General features: G+C 35.3%; 1 protein-coding gene across 4 annotated transcripts in view; it reads left to right on the top strand.

Annotated features, from left to right (window-relative positions):
• The window catches only part of CDH10 (cadherin 10), a 143,898-nt gene that overhangs the window by 49,200 nt on the left and 71,331 nt on the right, over positions 1-23,367 (top strand). For 3 of the 4 annotated variants that reach the window (XM_064270845.1, XM_064270859.1, XM_003407879.4), the window contains exons 2-3: positions 21,087-21,381; positions 22,855-22,974. In XM_064270845.1, the coding sequence (XP_064126915.1) occupies positions 21,087-21,381; positions 22,855-22,974 (415 nt within the window). The remainder of the gene's footprint in view (positions 1-21,086; positions 21,382-22,854; positions 22,975-23,367) is intronic. The other variant, XM_064270867.1, reaches the window with a different exon arrangement.

The following is a 23,367-nucleotide window of genomic DNA, read 5'->3' as shown; positions in this document are numbered from 1 at the left end:
TACAGGATGGTCTTCATGTTGTTGGGTGCTCTCGACTCGATTCCCACTCATAGGGACTCCATATGACAGAGTAGAACCGCCCCATAGGATTTTCTTGGTTGTAATCTTTACAGCAGGGACCTGCAAGAAATTCAGGCCAGATTCACAAGAGGACCTGGACATGGAACCAGGGATATCATTGCTGATGTCAGATGGATCCTGGGTGAAAGCAGAGAACACCAGAAGGATGGGTACCTGTGTCTTATTGAATATGCAAAGGCATTCGACTGTGTAGATCATAACAAATTATGGATAACATTGTGAAGAATAGGAATCCCAGAACACTTAATTGTACTTAAGAGGAATCTGTACATAGATCAAGAGGAAGTTGTTCAAACAGAACAAGGGAATACTGTGTGCTTCAAAGTCAGGAAAAGTATACATCAGGGCTGTATCCTGTTGCCATACCTGTTCAGTCTGTATGCTGAGCAGATAATCTTAGAAGCTGGATTGTAGGAAGAAGAACGGGACATCAGGATTGGAGAAAGACTCATTAACAACCTGAGATATGCAGATGACACAACCTTGCTTGTTGAAAGTGAAGAGGACTTGAAACATTTGCTGAAGAAGATCAAAGACCATAGCCTTCAGTATGGATTACACCTCAACATGAAGAAAACAAAAATCCTCACAACTGGACCAATAAGCAACATCATGATAAAAGGAAAAAAGATTGAAGCTGTCAAAGATTTCACTTTACTTGAATCCACAATCAACACCCATGGAAGCAGCAGTCAAGAAATCAAGAGACACATTGTGTTGGGCAAATCTGCTGCAAAAGACCTCTTTAAAGTGTTGAACAGCAAAGATGTCACGTCAAAGACTAAGGTGCGCCTGCCCCAAGCCATGGTATTTTCAATTGCATCATATGCATGTGAAAGCTGGACAATGAATAAGGAAGACCAAAGAAGAATTGACGCCGTTGAATTGTGGTGTTGGCGAAGAATATTAAATATATCATGGACTGCCAAAAGAACGAACAAATCTGTCTTGGAAAAAGTACAACCAGAATGCTCCTTAGAAGCAAGGATGGTGAGACTGTGTCTTACATACATTGGACATGTTATCAGGAGGGATCAGTCCCTAGAGAAGAACATCATGCTTAGTAGAGTACAGGGTCAGCAAAGAAGACGACCCTCAACAAGATGGATTGACACAGTGGCTGCAGCACTGGGCTTAAGCATAACCACGATTGTGAGCATGGCGAAGGACCTGGCTGTAGTACAAAGGGTTGCTATGAGTTGGAACTGACTTGATGGCACCTAACAGCAGCAATCTTTCCTGCGGGAAATCGTAGGGTCTTTCTCCTGTAGAACGAGTGGTTGAGTTTGAACTGCCAGCCTTTTAGATAGCAGCTGAGCGTTTAACTGTTTGCACCACCAGGGTTCCTTTTTTTTTTTTACAGGATAGGGTTAAAAAATCCATGATAAATATAAGAAGGATGGAATGTGATAGGACTAGGCTCATGGATAAAGAATTTGGATCAATAAGTAAAATGTTTTGACAACTTATGGGAATCTTAAATTTTATATTGGTAAATCACAGCAGGCTGAGAGCTGAAACTTCATCGTCAGACACCCTGATTCGAACATGTACATACTTTGTGTTGTTTGAACCAAAATTATATAATTTGTAATAATCTGGATATTTCTTCTTCTTATGTCTTTTCTTCTCTATACCTTATTCTCTCTCAATTTTTATGCTCAGCTTCTTAACTCTGAGTTTTTCTTTGTTCGAGTATCAAAAAGCTCACCGTTATGAATTTTATGATCTCCTAAACTATATACTTACCACCTTTGGATATTGAATAGAGCCGTTCATATAAAGTAAAAGATATCTAAATAAAATATTGTTATTTTATTTTTATTATGTCCATCCCAAAAGATTTTATTACTTTAATTAATTTTTTGTAATTTCTTTGGCATAGTGCCTTTACTAGCTGAACATAAATAAGAGTCTGGAAGAATATTTGAATTTTCCAATATTCTGGGAAATTATGAAAGCCAGTAGTATCTCATAATAATGTAATTTCTGTATAACCAAATATGCTGAAATAATAAAATATACAAACATTGCATTTAACAACCTTAGTTACAGGAAGTTGTCCCAAAACCGTAAGTAATTCTTCATATTCCTCGCTGAAAACCTTACGGATTTTTCACCACTTAAATTTTCTTTGTTTTACATTATATTTATTTTGTATTCTCCGTTCAAAAAATAATAATTTGTCTTTTTCATTTCTTTGTGCTATGTTTATTTTGCTTTATAACACATAGAATTTAATAGATACAAAGATATTTTATTTTTCTGCTTTGCCTTTGTCCCAAAAGTTGAAATTTGGGGAGGTTTAAAGTTTTAAGCAAAATATCAAATCACTGTAATGATTTCTCAAAGGGGTTAAAAGCAATTAAATTTACTTCTTCTTCAAGGACTGCTATGCATCATTGGTTGCATCTTGAATCCATTCCATTCATCTTATTTTGTTTAGTGACTATACCAATTGTTAAGTAATTGTTGAATTCAGCAGGGAAGGTTTTGTTAGAACATCACCAGTTACTGCAGAATCTGAAGTAGTTATTTGTTCTCATATTAGAGATTCTCATTGGTAACCTTGGGCCTTTTTTTTTTTTTTTAATTGATTGAAAATAAGCAATGTGAATTCCTGTTGTTTTCCCTTGTCTAATGACTATGACTAAAGGATGCAAACACACATCTTAGCTGAAAGATGAAATTAAGCAATGGAATTTTAATGGTGTGTTTATTTTTATGTGATGGGAGCTGGGGATCACAAATGAAATTAAACACAAAATTATATCAAAATATTCTGAACCCTTTTTTTCAGCCAACAATTGACCCTATTTTACTAAAAACAATGGATATAAGTTGAAAATGACATCATAGGAAATGATGTTGTTGTTCTTAGGTGCCATTGACTCCATTCCAACTCCCAGTGACCCTATGTGCAACAGAACAAAACACTGCCCAGTCCTGCGCCGTCCTCACAATCATTGTTATGCTTGAGCCCATTGTTTCAGCCACTGTGTCAATCCATCTGGTTGAGGGTCTTCCTCTTTTTCACTGACCCTGTACTTTACCAAGCATGATGCCCTTCTCCAGGGACCAGTCCCCTCTGACAGCTTGTCCAGAGTACATGATCAAAGTCTTGCCATCCTCTCTTCTAAGGAGCACGCAGGCTGTACTTCTTCCAAGGCAGATTTCTTCATTCTTCTGGCAGTCCACAGTATATTCAATATTCCTTGCCAGTGTCATAATTCAAAGATGTTGATTCTTCTCAGTCTTGCTTATTCATTACCCAACTTTTGCAGGCCTATGAGGAAATTGAAAATACAGTGGCTTAGTACAACTTAGTCTTCAAAATGATGTCTTTGTTATTTAACCCTTTAAAGAGGTCTTTTGCAACAAATTTGCCCAAGGCAATGTGTCCTTTGATTTCTTGACTGTTGCTTCCATGGTCATTGATTTTGGATCCAAGTAAAATGAAATCCTTGACAACTTCAATCTTTTCTCTGTTTACGATGATGATGTTGCATATTGGTCCCGTTGTGAGGATTTGTGTTTTCTTTATGTCGAGGTATAATCCATACTGAAGGCTGTGGTCTTTGATCTTCATTAGTAAGTGCTTGTAATCTTCTTCACTTTCAGCAAGCAAGGTTGTGTCATCTGCATATTGCAGGTTGTTGAGTCTTCCTTCAAATCCTGTATGCTTAGCATAACAAATTGAATGAGTATGGTGGAAGGATACAACCATGATGCACACCTTTCTAGACTTTAAACCACACAGTATCCTCCTGTTCTGTTCTAACGACTCCCTCTTAGACTATGTACACTTTCCTTATGAGCAAATTAAGTGTTCTGGAATTCCCATTCTTCTCCATTTTTGCATAATTTGTTAGGAGATACACAGTCAAATGACTTTGTATAGTCAATGAAACAAAGGTAAACATCCTTCTGGTATTTTCTGCTTTCAGCCATGATCCATCTGACCTCAGCAATGATATCCCTTGTTCTACATCCTCTTCTGAATTCAGCATGAGCTTCTGGCAGTTCCCTGTTGACTTATTGCTGCTGCAATTCCTTTTGAGTGTCTTCAGCAAAATTTTACTTCTGTGTGATATTAATGATATTGTTCAATGATTTCCACATTCTGTTGGATCACCTTTCTTTGGAATGGGTACAAATACGGATATCTTCCAGTTGATTGGCCGGGTAACTCTCTTCCAAATTTCTTGGCATAGATGAGTGAGCACTGCATCAGTTTGTTGAAACATCTTAAATGCTATTCCATCAATTCCTGGAGCCCTGTTTTTGGCCAATGACGTCAGTGTAGCTTGGAACTCTTCCTTCAGTACCATCCGTTCTTGATCATATGCTACCTTCTGAAATGGTTGAATGGCGACCAATTTTTTTTTTTTTCTGGCCAATTGTTTTTGGTACAGTGACTGTGTGTGTTCCTCCCATCTTCTCCCAATGCTTCTTGCATCATTTAATATTTTCCTTGTAGAATCCTTCAATATTGCAAATTTGAGGCTTGAATTTTTTCTTCAGTTCTATTAGCTTCAGAAGCACTGAGCGTGTTCTTCCTGTTTCTTTTTCTATCTTCAGGTCTTTGCACATATCATTATAATACCTTATTTTGTCTTCTCGAGCTGTCCTTTGAAATCCTTTGTTCAGTTCTTTTACTTCACTTTTTTTTTTTTTTTGCTTTAGCTACTCTAAGTTCAAGAGCAACTTTTGTAGCCTCTTTTGACATTCATTTTGGTCTTTTCTTTCTTTCCTGTCTTTTTAACGGCCTCTTGCTTTCTTCATGTACGCTGTTCTTGATGTCATTCCATAACTCATCTGGTCTTTGGTCATTAGTGTTCAATGCATCAAATCTATTCTTTAGATGGTCTCTAAATTCAGGTGGGATATACTCAACAACATACTTTGGCTCTTGTGAATTTGTTCCACTATTCTTCAACTTCACCTTGAACTTGCATGTGAGCAATTGATGGTCTGTCAGCTGTCAGCCCCTGGCCTTGTTCTGAGTGATGATGTTGAGCTTTCTCATCATCCTTTTCCAGAGATGAAGTTGATTTGATTCTTTTTACTCCATTTGGTAAGTTCCACATATATAGTCACCTTTTTCTGTTTTTGAAAAAATGTATTTGCAACGAAAAAGTCATTGGTCTTGCAAAATTCTGTCATGTGATGTCTGACATCATTTCTCTCACCAAGGCCATATCTTCCAACTACCATTCCTTCTTCATTTCTAACTTCTGCATTGCAATCACCAGTATTTATCAGGGTATCCTGATTGCATGTTCAGTCAATTTCACACTGCATAAGATGGTAAAAATCTTCAATTTCATTCTCTTTGGCATTAGTGATTAGTGTATAAATTTGAATAATAGTCGTATTAACTGGTCTTCCTTGTAGGCGTGTGGGTGTTATCCTATCACTGACACCATTGTACTTCAGGATAGATCTTGAAATGTTCTTTTGACCATGAAAGTGATGCCATTCTTCTTCAATTTGTCATTTCCGGCATAGTAGACCATATGATTGTCTGATTCAAAATGGCCAATACCGGTCCATTTCAGCTCAGTAAAGCCTAGGATAGCAATGCTTTTGTGTTCCATTTCATTTATGACTACTTCCAATTTTTTTTTTTAATTTATACGTTTTATATTCCATATTTTGATTATTAATGAATGTTTATAGGTGTTTCTTCTTATTTTGAGTGGTGCCATATCAGCTAATAAAGGTCCTGAAAGCTTGATTCCATCCACGGTCTTTAAGGTTGACTTTACTTTGAGAAGAAAGTTCTTCCCAAGTCATCTTTTGAGTGCCTTCTAACCAGAGGGGCTCATCTTCTGGCACATCCCACTGCTCTTCTTAGGGTTTGATTGGCAAAATTTTTCGGAAGTATATTGCTGAGTCCTCCTTCCTAGTCTGTTTTAGTCTGGAAGCTCCGCTGAAACCTGTCCACCAAGGTAAGCCTGCTAGTATTTGAAATACCAGTGGCAAAACTTATAATACACAGCAATATGCAAGCCACCACAGTACCACAAACTGGCAGACATATGGTGGTCATAGGAAATAAGAATGATCATTTAAATTAAAAATGTTAAAATAGGAGAAAGAAAATTACCAAGCCTTTCTTAGTTGGAATTAAAAGCAATGATTGCAGAAAGATGTAACGCAAAATAAAAATCAAGCTAAAGTTTTCAACTGAAAAAATTGTCAAGAAGGTATCAGTGGTAATGAGATAGCATCTAAATTGAAGTGCAGGAAGTAAATGTGAAGTTTAAGAAGAAAGAAATGTGTTCAAAGTTGCAGAATATAATATAACAGAAATTTCCACATATGCCCCACTACAACTCATACACACAAACTAACGTTTTTCATTACATTTAGGCAAAGGCAGTGAGGAAGTCCATCCATACTTGAAAAGTGGAATACCTTCCAGTGTAGTTTCTAATTATGCCTTTTTAAAGCAAAAATATGACAAAAAGAAATTAAAAATTATTAACATGGTTTTAAATATTTTCAGAGGACCTGTGGCTACATGTAAATATGTATTTTGTGAATGACTTGAGAAAACAAGTGGATATGTAGTAATTATCACAGGAGGCACTTTGGAAGAAAGGCCTGGAAGTGTACTTCTGAAAAATCAGCCACCATAAACCCTGTAGAGCACAGATGTACTATTGCACACATGGAGCCATCATGAGTCAAGGTCTCCAGTTGTTGAGCTTTATTAGATGGCAATTGGTTTAACTGGATAAAGGACAAATTACACTCAATTCCCTTTATTATAGAATGATAGGCAAAATAAATCAATTGCTGATATTTAATAAAGATATATAATTTATTAAATTTTATCAACATTTTATTTCCATTCCTTATAATATTCTAGACATTGTATTTAAAAAAAAAAATCATCCAAGTAATTAATCTTTAATGGTTGTTGTTGTTAGGTTTTTGTTAGGTGCCATCCAGTCAGTTCCAACTCATAGCTACCCTATGCCCAACAGCGAAACACTGCCCAGTGTTGTGCCATGCTTATAATTGTTGTTATGCTTGAGCCCATGGTTATAACCACTGTGTCAATCCATCTTGTTGAGAGTCTTCCTCTTTTCCGCTGACCCTGTACTTTAGCAAGTACAATGTCCTTCTCCAGGGACTGATCCCTCCTGACAACATGTCCAAAGTATGTAAGACCCAGTCTCGCCATCCTTGCCTCTAACGAGCATTCTGGCTGTACTTCTAAGACAGATTTGTTCATTCTTCTGGCGGTCCATGGTGTATTCAATAGTCTTCACCAACACCACAATTCAAAGGCGTCAATTCTTCTTAGGTCTTCCTTATTCATTGTCCAGCTTTCACGTGCATATGATGTGATCGAAAATACCATGACTTGGGTCAGGCACACCTTAGTCTTCAAGGTGACATACTTGCTTTTCGACACTTTAAAGAGGGCCATCATAGCAGATTTGCCCAATGTAATGCATGTTTTGATTTCTTTGGGTATTGATTGTGGGTTCAATTAAAATAAAATCTTTGACAACTTCAATTTTTTCTCCATTTATCATGACGTTGCTTATTAGTCCAGTTGTGAGGGTTTTTATTTTCTTTATGTTGAGGTCTAATCCATACTAAAGGCTATGGCCTTTGATCTTCATCAGCAAGTACTTCAAGTCCTCTTTATTTTCGGCAAACAGGGCTATGTCATCTGCATATCTCAGGATGTTAATCAGTCTTCCTCCAATCCTAATTCCCCATTCTTCTTCATATAGTCCAGCTTTAATGGTTAGCTCAATTGAATAATTTTAATCATCAGTGGTAGAGGTGCCTTTAAGAGTTTTTTTTTTTTTTTTTCCAGTAATGAAGGAATGTAGGCTCTCTGCTACCTCTAACTTTGATTTAATTAAATGTTATAAAGACCTGTAAAGCTAATTATAGGGAAACCCTGGTGGCATAGTGGTTAAGAGCTACGGCTGCTAACCAAAAGGTTGACAGTTTGAATGCACTAGGCACTTCTTGGAAACTCTATGGGGCAGTTCTACTCTGTCCTATAGGATCACTACGAGTTGGAATCACTCATTGGCAATAGGTTTATAGGTTATATTGTAGAGATTTTAAATAAACTTGCAATTTGAGATTCTAATCCTAAAAATTAACTCAATCTTCACAGTTGTATTTTATTTAATACTACAATTAGAGAGTACAATTTCAATCAAAAATTAAGAAAAAATTATCAGAGACCAAAAGCAAATTGGGTTACAGTAATAGTTATACCACCCACCAGAATAGACACTGATGAAAGTAGGTATAGAAGAAAGAGATGTAAATGTGTATTATTTTTAACTTTAATTTAAACTGATTTTTTGTTTAATTAACTTCCTCCTCAAGAATCCACTCCATAGATCAGCTTCTCTCTCTACTTGCCCCCCTACTAATAGCACGAGTAAAAAAAAACATAAATATAACATCTTCAAATTGAGTATTACTTCCTAGCATTAAGCTTAATATTTGTGCGTGGTGGTGGGAATGGGAGCTCGTTGCCTTCATGTTTTCATTTACACAGCTCTTATTAAAGTTCTTTATTCTTTACTGATGTACTGTAACCTTGCTGGAAAACAGTTTTCCATAAATTTCTCATATCTCTTCATATCCAGGCATTAATGGACATTTTATTTAGAATTACTTACCTTCCCAAATGCAAAGAAAAGATGTCACTTTGATGACCAAGGTACGCCTACCCCAAACCAAGGTCTTTTGGATCACTTCATAAGCATGTAATACCTGGACAATGGAAAAGGAAGATCAAAGGAGAATTGACATATTTGAATTGTGTATATTGTGGACTGCCAGAAGAATTAATACATCAACCTTGGAGGATGTACAACCAGAGTTCTTAAAAGCCAAAATGGCAAGACTTCCTCTTGCTTACTTTGAACAGGTCATCCAGAAGGAACAGTCACTAGAAAAGTACATCATGTTTAGTAAAGTGGAGGGTCAGTGGAAATGAGGGAAAATCCTCCATGAGATGGATTGAAATAGTGGCTGCAACAATGAACTCAAAAAAAAAAAAAAAAAATGAATATGGTACAGGACCAGGCAATATTTCCTTCTATTGTACATAAAGGTCACCATGAGTTGGATCCAACTGGATGACAGTTAACAACAATCTTTATGAATAGAAGAAATAGAAAATAGCTCCCTTCTGGGACCTACTCTAGGATATAGACAAAAATCTCTTCCTCTTATTTCCAAATAATTTGCTTACAGACACAGAAACAAAGGTAATGCTAGCAAATCACGTATAAAGTCAGGAATTTCCTGAGTTCAGGGTTTTTAGCTCTGACCCAGATCCACTGTGTGTACTGCTCACTGCCACGTCACTCCCATGAGACTTGGGGGGAAGGTGCGCTAATGCAAACATGAAGGTTATGCTGCCTGTTGTCTTCGGAGTAATAAATGACTAAATCCATTTGGTCTCATTGTGTCCCAAATCTATGAAATATGGCAAGACAACCTAGCAGCTGCCACCACACTTGCTTAGGAACTGCTTAATTGTGTGAAAACTCTGTTTAAATAGCTTGTAGTTTTCAGCTTATTTTAATGATCAAGCTTGTAAGGAATGAAAAAAACATTATAATCCTCTAATGAACTTACTAAACCAACCCAGTTGTCATCAAGTCAGCTCCAGCTCACGGAGCCCACATGTTTTCAGAATAGAACCGTGTTCTGTAGGGTTTTCACTAGCTGTGACATTTCGGAAGTAGGTCCCATGCCTTTCTTCTGAGGTTTCTTAGGGTGGACACCAATGGCCAACTTATTGTTTAGTACCAGAGTTTTTAACAATTTGCACCAACCAGAGGCTTCTCACTTAATTCAAAAATATAAAGGAGTAATAAAATGTCACTGATACTTGAGGAAATGCAGCAGAGTTAAAAAAGAACCACATTTAATAAATAGAACATTATGCTCTGGGAAAACAAGAAATGTCAAGGAAGAGTAAACAAATTAAGAATAATTAAATTACATCCTCTGTGAAAGTGGAAAACATTGTTTGAGATTCTTATAATGGATAAAATTTTGTTTTATATAATAAATAACAGTGTTAAATGTAAAAGGGGGAAGGGCTGGAAAAATAGCCAAGGATAAATCCAGAATATCTAATAAACCTTTAATAGAAAACCTAGGAGAAAAAAGAAAAAGATAAAGACTAGAAAACTCAGAGATAATAAACTATAAAATAATGTAATACAATTTTCCCAACACTGAGAAAGACATCAATTATCACACTGAAAGGACTCAATGAAAATTTATTTAGTTTCCAGAATTCTTACCATGAAACTTTAAAATCACAAGGACAATATCCCAGAATTAAATAAATACATATATATATATATATATATGTCAAAGATATATGGTACTTATGGATACAGATCAAAGACTACAACCTTCAGTATGGATTATACCTCAACATAAAGAAAAAAAAAACAAAACTCACCAATTGGACCAATAATCAACATCATGATAAATGGAGAAAATTTTCAAGTTGTCAAAGATTTCATTTTACTTTAATTCACAATCAATGCCGATGGACGTAGCAGTCAGGAAATCAGAAGACATACTGCATTGGGCAAACCTAACTGCAAAAGGCCTGTTTAAGTCTTGAAAAGCAAAGATGTCACTTTAAGAACTAATTTGCATTTGACCCAAGCCATGCCGTTTTCAGTTGCCTCATATGCATGCAAAAGTTGGACCATGAATAAGGCAGACCGAAGAAGAATTGATGCCTTTGAATTATGGTGTTGACGAAGAATATTGAATATACCATGGACTGCCAGAAGAATAAACAAGACTGTCTTGAAAGAAATATAGCCAGAGTGCTCCTTGGAAATGAGGATGGCAAGGCTTTGTCTCAGTCTCACCTACTTTGGACATAATATCACATAATCCCTAGAGAAGGACATAATACTTGGCAAAGTAGAGGGTCAGTGAAGGAGACCCTCAACGAGATGAATTCACACAGTGACTGCAGCAGTGGGCTCAAACATAGCAACAATTTTGAGGATGGCACAGGACCAGTCAGTGTTTTGTTCTATTGTACATAGGGTCTCTATGAGTTGGAACCAACTTGGTGGCACCTAACAACAACCAACTCAAAACCATAACACAGCATTTAAAAGTTTTTTTTTTTTTATAATTTTGGTTTTCACTACAGAACCAGGAAGTGAGGATTTGATTATTATAGTAGGAGGTATGACTCTTTATGGCTAAATTTTTTTTTTTTGGTCAAAAATTAATTTCGAATGTTGAATTATTTCCTCGTAGCATATTAATACATTAATCATGGCATTTTTAAGTCAGTTTTGTTTTTATAGCATTTTCATTTGCCTTGGGTTTTATTGTTAATGTGTGTGTGTTTGCAAGTGAAAGAAAAAAAAACATGACTTTAGCATATCATGCAGATTACTCATTTTTAAAATTTATTTGTTGAATGACCAGTTTCTAGAAAAATGGATTCTAGAGCTGCTGCTCTGATATTATTCTGAAAGTTCACTTTTGAGTTGTTCTTACTTATTTTTGCATCTTCTATTTTTCGAAAGTGGAGTACTTTTTAATTTTTTTCGAAGTTATTCTTCCCCAAATTATTTTTTTCCCCCAAAAAATGTACAATGGAGGTAGGTTTCTGAGCTTCTGAGCCTTGAATATGCACAATATCTGGAATCATCCCCCCTCTTGGTTGATACTTTAACTGGAAATATGCAATAAAATATATATTACATGTACTATAATGGTGTGGTGAAGAATATTGAACGTATCATTGAATATAACATGGACTGCCAGAAGAACAAACAAATCTGTCTTGGAAAAAGTACAGCCAGAATTCTCCTTGGGAGCAAGGATTACAAGACTTCCTGTCACATACTTTGGACATGTTGTCAGGAGGGACAAGTCCCTGGGGAAGAACATCATGCTTGGTAAAGTAGAGGGTCAGTGAAAAAGAGGAAGACCCTCAATGAGACGGATTGACACAGTAGCTGCAACAATGAGCTCAAGCATAACAATGATTGTGAGGATGGTGCAGGACTCGGCAGTGTTTCATTCTGTTGTACATAGCGTCGGTATGAGACAGAACCGACTTGATGGCACCTAGCAACTAACATTCAATATTATGTTCAAAATAATCTTTCTCAGAAAATTTTAGAAGTTGTACCACTATCTTATAACACCCAATATTGCTGTTAAAAAATCTAGTCAGAATCTGATTTATATTTTAACTGTAGTACGTAAACCAAAGCCAAACCCATTGCTGTCAAGTCGATTCTGACTCATAGTGACCCTGTAAGACTGAGTAGAACTGCATCGTAGGGTTTCTGAGGAGTGGCTGGTGGATTCAAACTGCGTATCTTTTGGTTAGCAGCCAAGCCCTTAACCCCTTTACCACCAGGGCTCCAAAGGTTGTTATGTCAGGAGTGGGATTCGAACTCATGCCTCTAGGGGAGACTGCAATCTGAACGCAGTGCCTTAGATCACTCAGCCATCCTGGTGGTGGGTCTAGTATATAGATGTACATGTAGATATAGACATATGCTGTGGGAAGGAGACAAGTTAGAGAGGCATGATATTGTCTGATAAGTTTGTAAAATAAGCATTCCCATCTGATAAAGACCTAAATGTCTTTCAGCCAAATGAGCGATCCTCCTTTTTGGGGGAGAAAGTCAATATTGATTCTTCAATTTCTGACATTGTAGAAAACACAGAAAAGGGAACTAAAATAGAGATCTTTCAAAATAGTTGTCTATGGCTATAATGAGATGGATTGACAAAGTGGCTGTAACAATGGGCTCAAACATAGCAACAAATTGAGTGCATGGCATAGAGCCAGGCAGTATTTCATTCTGTTGTATACAGGGTCTCAGTGAGTCAGAGCTGGGCAGCATCTAACAACAATGATTATAAAACCCGTTGCTATCTATCAATTTTGACTCTTAATGACCCAACGACTATAATTCAGAATCTTTGTACGCCATGATATTTCATGTAACATTGTTTTACACGCACTTTTTTTTTTTCCCCTCCAGGAGAGCATTCATACCTTTTTTCTCATTCTCATTTCAGTCCCTGTCTCAAAAAATCCAATAAATGATAAGAATCCAAACTCCCTTTCATCTGTCTCTCCGTTGTACATAATCCCAGGAGACAGCAGGCAGCTGTCAGGTCTTTCTCCTTTGGGCATCCAGTCACACACCTGTCACTCTATAGCCTTCAAGATAAAAACATCTTTACAATCCTTAGAGACCACAAAGTTTCAAACACTGCCTTGGTTACAGAGTCTCTAAAATCTTTAAGGCCTAAAATACCACATTTAGAATTCCCATCATTCTCTTCAATTTCATTCAATCCAGTTCAACAAATATTTATGTAAATAAACTCATTCAGTGAATACTTATCTCTCTCCTTCCTTTCACACCTCCCTTTCTTGGTGGAAGGAGGAAAGAAAGGTGCCCAACTACTGGTATATGCTATAAAAAAGAATTGGTCTTCTTTCACTAATTCTTCTCTAATCTCTTTTCACCTTATTAATCCAGAATGAATCTCATGGTCTTAAATAATTTGCATTTACTTGACACCTTTTTTAGACATCAATTTACACATATCCTTATATTGTTAATCTGACATGCTGGTGAAAACTCCAAGAGTGGGGAAAAATAAGGTGTAAAAAATATTCGATGTCATTTTCAGGCCACAAAAGGATACCTTGTTAACTCAGTGATTTTCAAAATTATAAGAAAGAGGATGCCAGGCTTCTAATATGAATCTTCTCTAAATTATTTCCCCAATAACTCTCTTAATAGAAGGGATAAACTAAGACATTAGGAAGAGTAGATCTAATGTGTAATATACATACTACACAAGATATTATAGGATTCTTCAAAATATTTAAAGATCTTTTTTCTCACCCCTTGCAAGTCCTCTAATGTAATAGGCATATTTTCTGCAGTGAAGTGAAAAGCAATGCCAAATAGCTCTGATCATATAGCATCTACTGTAAACATGAGATCAAATCAAAACAGGTCTGTATGTCACACGGACCCTCCTCAGCTCTGTCTGGGTTTTTTTCCTCTTTGGAACTTTCTCTGCTTCCTTTATTTTACATTTTTACAAAAACACATTTGCCACCCTTTGAAGCAGATAATGCCCTGTTTTTACAGGCATGTCTATGGCAAAATTAAATAAATGTCTTCAGTATAATCCTGGTGTCTTTGCAGTACTAACAAAGGAAACTTTCTCTTTCCTTTGAGATGCAACACTTTTCAAGATGTGTGTAATCCACGGTGCTATCAAGAGATGACGCCTGGCATTTTGTGGAGCTTTGTGCTAAGAAGTCTGACCTGTTACAGGGTCTCAAGTAATCCATATGCCTTAAAAGAGGGTCCCTACAGCTTGAGGACCATCCTAGACTGAACTCACTTGCCAGGCCAAGTCATACGCACCAGGCCAAATTTCATCAGGCTGCACTCTTAGAAGAACTTCAAAGGAAAAGAGATTTCCCTAGTAGCTGAATCCAGACCCCTTTGGTGTCTTTACTTTTGGATGAGATTTCTGGGAAACCTGTTCAAATGTGAAAAACATCACTTAATTTGCTTGCCAAGCACTAAGCTTTGAGCGTTCATTCATCTTTTAAATCCTCTATACTTGACTTTGGTTCCAGAAATAAATTGTTCAGAATTTCTTCATCAATCTAAATTAAGTACTATGGACCGTTTTTCAATTATTATAATTTTATGTGCAATTTGGTCTATTGATAATTTAGCCATTATCCTTATTTCTATTTTTGAACATTTGTTTCATTGGATTTTATAAAATTGGTCTGTGTTTTCCTATATTATTAATAAAAAGTCCCTGGACAGAACAAACTACACTTGGGGGATTATTTTTCAAATTTGACTCTGTGAACTTCTCAAAGTCCAATTTAAAGTCTGCATTACACACCCTTTTTCCTCAGCCCCAACAAAATGAGTAACTACTTAGTTATTTCTGACCAGATTGCGTTTGCTGGCTTTAACGTGCCTTCAGATGCTTCCTGATTCTGGGCCATCACCACTAGGATTTTAATTGGATGTAAATTTGAAGTTGTTTGATTCAATGCTTTATCTCCCACTTGATGTCATGTTACTTACTGGAGCAATTAGAGGAGAATGCCAATGTTGATGGCACCAAAAATAGCATCACATATTTGCTACATTCTGGATTTTTTTTTTAAAAGCAAGTATGGAGTATCTTGGCTCTTGGAAAGAAAAGCAGGCATAAAATTACCACTGTACATTAGAAAACCCATTCAAAAATTTCTGGTATTTTTAGATTAATGAACATAAACAAAAATAACCAGAAATTGTTTAACTCAGATAGTGAATTTTAGCCCTTTACATTCTTACTAAAGGAGCCCTGGTGGCACAATGGTTAAGCACTGGGCTTCTAACTGAAAAGTCGATGATTTGAATCCACCCAGCAGCTTTGTGGGAGAAAGATCTGATAATCTGCTCCCTTAAAGATTACCACCTAGAAAACCTTATGAAGCAGTTCTATTCTGTTACATGGGGTCATTATTAGTCGAAAAGCTACTGAATGGCACACAATAACACTCTTACTAAAATATAATATTTCCTGTAACTCGTTGATCAAAATGTGTCCTGTAAAGAACAATCATAACGATTACAAATATAAATCTTAATTCCCTGTACTGTCTTTTTCTGGTTTTGGAATGCAATCTTATACCATCATTGACAATATATAAAAAGGTATCAGTATTCTGAATGAGAAAGATTGTCACATAACAATATAAGTTCTTCTGAAAGAGTAATCTGATATTTTCTGGCAGTATTAGTGTTGTTAGGTGCCGTCATGTGAGTTTGGACTCATAGCAACCCTAAGAACGATAGAACAAAACACTGCCCAGTTCTGTGCCATCCTCACCATGGCTGTTATGCTTGAGTCTATTGTTGTAGCCACTGTGTCAATCCATCTTGTTGAGGCCCTTCCTCTTTTTTGCTGACCCTTAACTTTACCAAGCATGATGTCCTTCTCCAGGGATTGATCCCTCCTGATAACACGTCCAAACTATGACTTTTTTTTTTTTTTAATTTTTAGGCATTATTTTTTCTAAACAAGGGTGAACGTATAAGCTAAAATATTTTTATCTATTACTATTTTGGTAACAAATGAGCTAGCTCCCTGTACTTCTTAGATAATATGATTGCTTTTAATAACATATCCTCATTTTTTCGTGAGTCACTGGAAAATAAAAATGAAGCAGTACTGAGAGCCAAAGTTTCCAGAACACATCTCCTGTCCTGGTATATAAATTCTGTTTAACATTGGCTTGTTGTAAGAAGAGACTGGATCTCAGTCACTTCATCTTAAACAATGTTTGACGTAAGACTTGATAAGCCTAAAGATCTCTCTTAGCCTGAAAACTTCCTTTTATGTAAATATCTTAAGATGAGTAGTTTATTTGGAATGCTACAAAATTATTATGAAACCTGCCACGTTTCAAAATATATTTCCATTAATTTGTTTTTAAACTACTTCTTTAAATTCAATATATTATTTAGTATTAAATATTAAACTACTTAATAGAACCAAATGTAATAATGAATTATACGTAAACTTATGTAAATTTAAAAAGTTAATAAGAAAATGACTTTCCAATATGCAACACAGTACCAGTTGTTCTATTTTCATTAATTGTCATGTATCTTGCCATGTCCTTTATCTGCGTGTGAATTTACAAGGAACACAGCAGGTTGTGAATTTTTAATAGGCTTTCTTCAAGGAAGGAAAGGTCAGCATTAACATAAAATTCTTCTTTAAAATTTGTGGCACAAATGTTTCACACCAGAGAACAGGTGTTACAGAGAGACTAAAGCCACAATAATCTGACATTGTTTCTATGTTTAAGGAAAACTTAATGTCTCATGTAATAAAATAGCACAAGGTCAAATCAATACGAAAGTTATTTCTCTCAAAGTAGGTTTTGTAAGTTATTTGGCATATGATCCATAATTCCATTTCTCAACAACGTAAACAACTGGTTCTGTTCATTTAAGGTTTCAATAAATCCAAGCGTGGATACTCAATATTCAAATAAAAAGAAAAGGGTAATGAGAAAACTATAGTTGTATGGACTAACCTTTTTCTGATCTTCACTAAATGAGTTGAAATGTGAAATAAAATTGTATCACACACACGGAAGGAATGAGGAAGAAAAACAATAACAGGAAAAGGGCACAGAAATACGCAAATAAATCTGTAATTTAAATAATAAAGAGAAACTTAAAAAGAAGAGAAGAAACAGTGCAGGAGACTCCGCCTAAAGAACTTTGGGCATTGACCTCATTCTGTATGTATTAGGAAATCAGTATCAAAAGCAGCATTCCTATTAGTTTTTTTTTTTTTTTAATTGTATTCCATTAGTTTTAACCGGAGAATGAAGTAATTCCCCAATTCTCAGGAAAATAGAAGTTCATCTCTCTGCTTCACTTATTGTAGCAAATATATGTTGTAACTTCTTTAATTATATATGTGTCCAGTTCTCAATTTTTTTTTTTTAATTCATCTTTTGGTAGTCATAGACTAATGTCAATCCCCCATATATAGCCACTTTTGCCCTGAATTCTATTGCTAACGTTCAGTTGTTTCCTTTTGTAATAGTTTTTTTCTTTGTAATTCAAATTATTAATGCAAACTTTAATAGCTCAAGGAAAAAATTGTAAATTTGGCCTCTTAAGATCAAGAGTTGTAAATTCATCGATCCAATTTGCTTCCCTTGATTATAATCCCTTTGAAAAACGTAGAAATTTTCTCATTTTTTTGATTGTCAAAGCCATGGTCAAACTTCCAAGCTTCATTCCTTTGATACTCTACTACCTACTAAAAAAAAAAAAAAAAATTTTTTTTTTTTTAGTAGTCATGTTCTATTTTCTAATCCAACAGAAACTCTCACAGCATGTGGTCTCATTACAAGATTTTAGTTCAACTCTCTATAGTGTAAGTGAAGGCAAAAACCGTGCTATAATTTATAGTAAAACAGAACTGTATAAAAACTCTATCTCACCATATTAGCAACTCTTTTGCATGTCTTACTAATTAGGAGAGCAGGACTGGTCTTAATGATTCTAGTCTTGCCTTACATCCTTCTCCACCTCAAATTCATGCTTTATATTCAGCCAGTGTTCTTTCTAAGATGTAACATTTATAAAATGTAAAATTTTCTCAGCTCCAAACCTCGACTCATTCTTTACCTGGTAGCTTAGAGGTCATATGCTTAAGGAAATCCTCACTCATTCCTGTTGAACAAACAGGCCTCCACAGCCCTCATCGCCTAGAATGGAGCTATTTATCTTATAAATAAGCCAATTCTTAAAAGGGTCAGCAAATACTTTTCAATTGAAATTATTGAATGAATAGACAATAAACATCATAAAAAAATTTTTTTAAACATCATAACTGTCTACTAAAGAACAAAATTTTCTAACCAAATGGGTAATAACATCAATAAACTTCTCTTGAATGATTTTGATGCCCAGACTGAACAAGAAATATACAATGCTTAGATCTGACATTTGGAAAATTGCCACTATATTGCACATTCACAGAATCAGAAAGTTTCCTGGCAACTGTGCATATTTTCAATTACTAAGAAGCATTAGTCTCGTTAATTTTTGAGAGTGGCTCCCTGGACAACACAGTCATATGTTACTTTTGAGAGTTTTTAGTTAAAAGCAGGTATTTTTTGAGTTTCTCAACAATAGTTTAAGAATACCTAAAATTCAGTAAGAAACTGTTACGTGATTTTTGCCTCCAAAGTACATATTCATTTGAGGTTTTCTTTAACCATTAAAAGAATATTTCTGCTATTTAGATAACAAAAAAAAAAAATGGAATTTCATTCATAAGTGACTAGTAAATGTTAATCACCACAAACAACCAAAAAGTTGATTGTGCTTTTGTAGAACCAGCAATCCTTATTAATATAAAATACTGCTAATTTGATGATGTATGTTTGTTGATGGGAAACCCTGGTAGTGTAGTGGTTAAGTGCTACTGCTGCTAACCAAAAGGTCAGCAGTTCGAATCTGCCAGGTGCTCCTTGGAAACCCTGTGGGGCAGGTCTACTCTGTCCTGTGGGGTGCTATGAGTCAGAATTGACTCGACGGCAGTGGGCTTTTTTTTTGGTGGGGTTTGTTGATGTAAGTAATCTAAAGAAGAAAAAAAAAATCAAATATATTTAGTTCAATGTATAACTCCATACAATTTTTTCACATAATTGAAGACTATTGTCTCTGATTTTTAATTTTGTAGGCTATAGGTCAGTGTACCTGTTCTAATTTATGTCTACATTGTACCAAAAAAAACAAACCAAATCAGCTGCTCTCAAGTTGATTTCAACTCATAGCAACCCTATAGGATAGAGTAGAACTGCCCCATAGTGTTTCCAAGGACCAGCTGGTGGATTTGAAATGGTGACCTTTTGGTTAGCAGCCAAGCTCTTAACCACTGTGCCACCAGAGCTCCATCTACATTGTAGATGCATATTGAAAAGAAAACGTACCGGTATTGATATCTAAATTGCAATATGCTTTGTAGAAATTAAGAAAATCTATGCATTTAAAACATCATGATCTCTTATTGCAAATAATCGAACTGTGATCCTAGGATGTAAAAATGTATATTGGCTGGGTGGTAAAACTAAAGAAAAACTTATAATTCCTATGTTTTACAAAGCCATGCTCTAATCTTCCTATAGGGAAGCCCCTCCCTTCAGGGTAAGAATTCAATGGCAGGAAAGAGATATACTCACCTGGAATCCACACATCTCTATATAGACCATGATCAAGATATTTGGGACCCATCGTTGTTGTTGTTAGGTGCCTTCAAGTCAGTTCTGACTCATAGAGGACCTATGTACAACAGAACGACACAGTATTCCCTGCCAATGACCCTGAGCTTACTTCCAGGTCCTGGGAGGTTCTCTTTCCCAGGCCAGTTACCCAAAGGCCAAACTCACCCTATGGGCATCTGTTGAAAAATAACATAAATGTAATTATCCCATGGCATGGGCTTGTGTGTTGGGAATTGTACTGAGCTGGATGTGCACTGGGCTGTGAAGTCCACATGAGTGTGTGCAAAACTCTTTGCAGTGACTGATTGATTCTGGAAAATTAGTGTTGTGGAAACAGGCAAGGGGGTAGGAAAGAGGATTGCCCTGCATTGCCTTGTTCCTGTACAAAACTTGTCCCTTGAGGTTATTAAGAAGATATTATTTGACAAGGTAAGAAGCTAGAATATATTTCATTTTACAGTTCATTCACTTGACTTATAAGTATAAAACATATACCTAACACCATATAAAATATATAGTCATGTTATTTGGCTACCCATTTATACTCTGAGCCCAGCAATCATTCGTGAAGCAGTCACTGTCTTTTGTATGGACTAGAATTAAGAAGCATGACGTTTGCAGAAGTAGGAGCTATGTCTTATACAACTTTCTGTGTGCTTCATTTCTTAAGATACTGCTAATCCCCCAAGAGAAATTCAAAGATTAGCAATAAGTTTATAGGAGATGAATTCCTCCGTAATATGACAGCATGAGAATTTTCCATTCACAGGAAAGAGCTGAGAGGAGCAATTTTTACACCAACATATCAAGACTAAAGCGTTAGGTTTCTATCAGGAGTTATTTGTTCATCAGAATGGTTTATCAAGCAAAGGGTAGAGAAGAGTGTGTTTGGTTTATTTCTTTTAGAATACAGGTTACACTAATATGCAAAAGGCTATTGTTAAAACAAAAGGCTAGAGTGTAGACACACTTACTCAAGTCTCATTTCAAGCACTAAAGACAGCTGACCCCATTATTCAGACAACTGTCTCCATTATCCCAGGGACATTTTTTGAGTGTTTTCAGCATTTATGTACCTTTAGACGGTATCATGGATATGCCCTTTTTTTATTTCCTGTAGCTTCATTCAGACCAAGATAAAGGAGATGGATCACTCAAATATATTTTATCTGGAGATGGAGCTGGTACTCTTTTTATTATTGATGAAAAAACAGGTGACATCCATGCCACAAGAAGAATCGATAGGGAGGAAAAGGCCTTTTATACTCTCCGTGCACAAGCTATTAACAGAAGAACTTTGAGGCCAGTAGAACCAGAGTCTGAGTTTGTGATAAAAATCCATGATATCAATGACAATGAGCCAACGTTCCCAGAAGAAATTTATACAGCCACTGTTCCTGAAATGTCCGTTGTAGGTAAGTCCCTTTATAATGTTTGTAATGGCATTCAAAAAGTTAAAAAAAAAAAAAAAAAATTGAGGCAATCTTAAAATAATGTGATCAATGTACTGAAATCTTTGATACCTTAGAAAGAATATGTATTTAATTATCTCATTTGGCAAACAGTGATTCAGAAAAAAAAAGTTTAATGCATTTTCACTAAACCTTTACAACACAAGAAAGTAGACATTTCCATCAAAAATGAAGAAAATGTCAGCGAACATCAGTTGAAAACTAAAAATACACATTTTTCGTCATATGAATTGGGATAACAGCTGTGTGAAATCTTGCTGGCAAACATATTATAAATACATTTAGGACATAATAGATGTGATACAGAGCATTCGCATATGTACCTTAGTCATAATTTACCTTAAGAATCTATCTTGGTTTTCAAGACAATAAGAATGAAAGTATTGCTTAGATTATCTAATTGTTTGAAATTCAAAACCATCTTTTCTTTACATCCATTATATATAGTAAGATAGAAGACGTAAACAACATTCAACAAATCAGAATGCCACTGTTCAGTGTAAATAAGTGGAAGGTCTATTTGTGGGTAAAAAAGTTAAGACTGCTTTAATTTTTTCTTTTTTTAATTACATAGAGAATGGCAGATAATTAAAATCACCAAGAAACACCGATAACATATTTGGGAAACACCGATAACATATTTGGAGAGCTCTATCTATCTTTAGTTTTACTGAAAAAATGGATTCATTTCTCACATGTGGTTGAAGTTGTATAAACCCATGAAACAATTCCTAGTCTTCCTTTTTTTTCTTTTTTTCTCGGAACATTTATTATAGCAATTTCTCTGCATTTCTCAAGAATATTATCCTGGGATTTTCATTTAATATTTACTCCACTTAATTCCAAATTCTTTTGCCAACCCTTCTTACTGTAGAGCCTTTTTAAACATCCTGAACTTCATTTAATAGCTTTTAATAGTTCATAGTATCTGGGTTCTTCTTGGAAAGTTTCTAAGTTTAGAATTTAATATATTCATAAAATCGTATTTTAGAGAAATGTTAATTATTTTATAGTTAATTAGTCAAGAGGGGGAAGAAGAGAATACTTACTCCTTTGTGATTAGATGTGCCCTTTACACGAAACCAATCTATTATATGAAAATGAATTTCAACATCAAGCATGAGTGTATATAAAGTGACTGTATTTATTATAATCTGTTCCACTGTAGCCTTACCTATTGCATACATAAAAAAAAGAACCCGTTGACTACATATATATATATATGTTATGTATTGAACTCCAAGTTTTTCAGTAATAATACTACGCACACACACTATTTTCATCCAAATTATGTATAAATGTTTCTTTAAGAGGTCATTATTAAAGCCAAAAATCATTCAAGTCTTCAATGAAAACCAGTACTTTTGCTCCTCCTTCTGGTACTATGCAGAACTAAGCTGAATTTGGATACTTCAGGTACTTCGGTGGTGCAAGTCACAGCTACAGATGCCGATGACCCTTCGTATGGGAACAGTGCCAGAGTCATTTACAGCATACTTCAAGGCCAACCCTATTTCTCTGTGGAGCCTGAAACAGGTTAGGAATATTGAATCACTTTTTGTTAATACAATGATCGTTATGATTCTTATAAGTAGAAAGATGAGAAAATAAGGATAAAACTTTAATGTTAATACTTGATATGAATTCAAAATTAAGCAATGGAGAGAAATGAATAGGAATATAACTGTTTTTATGTCATTTTTTTCATTAGTCATGAGTTTTGATCACTAAAAAATGCATATGGTATTCTTTAAGAAATAGATACCACAAATTATGAAATGTTTACATTGAGCCATCATTTTTCAATTTCTAAACAATAAAAATTAGTAGAAAAGTAAATTTTCTATCTCAAAAGATCACTCCCCTAAGGTGTTATTTGTGGGCTTAATACAATAATAATTGATAATTGATAAGAATAATAAGAATTTT

Source organism: Loxodonta africana, chromosome 2 (assembly GCF_030014295.1).
Source record: "Loxodonta africana isolate mLoxAfr1 chromosome 2, mLoxAfr1.hap2, whole genome shotgun sequence".
Taxonomy (NCBI): domain Eukaryota; kingdom Metazoa; phylum Chordata; class Mammalia; order Proboscidea; family Elephantidae; genus Loxodonta; species Loxodonta africana.
Note: the sequence above shows the minus strand (reverse complement) of the source record. Positions and strands in the feature narration are given on the sequence as shown.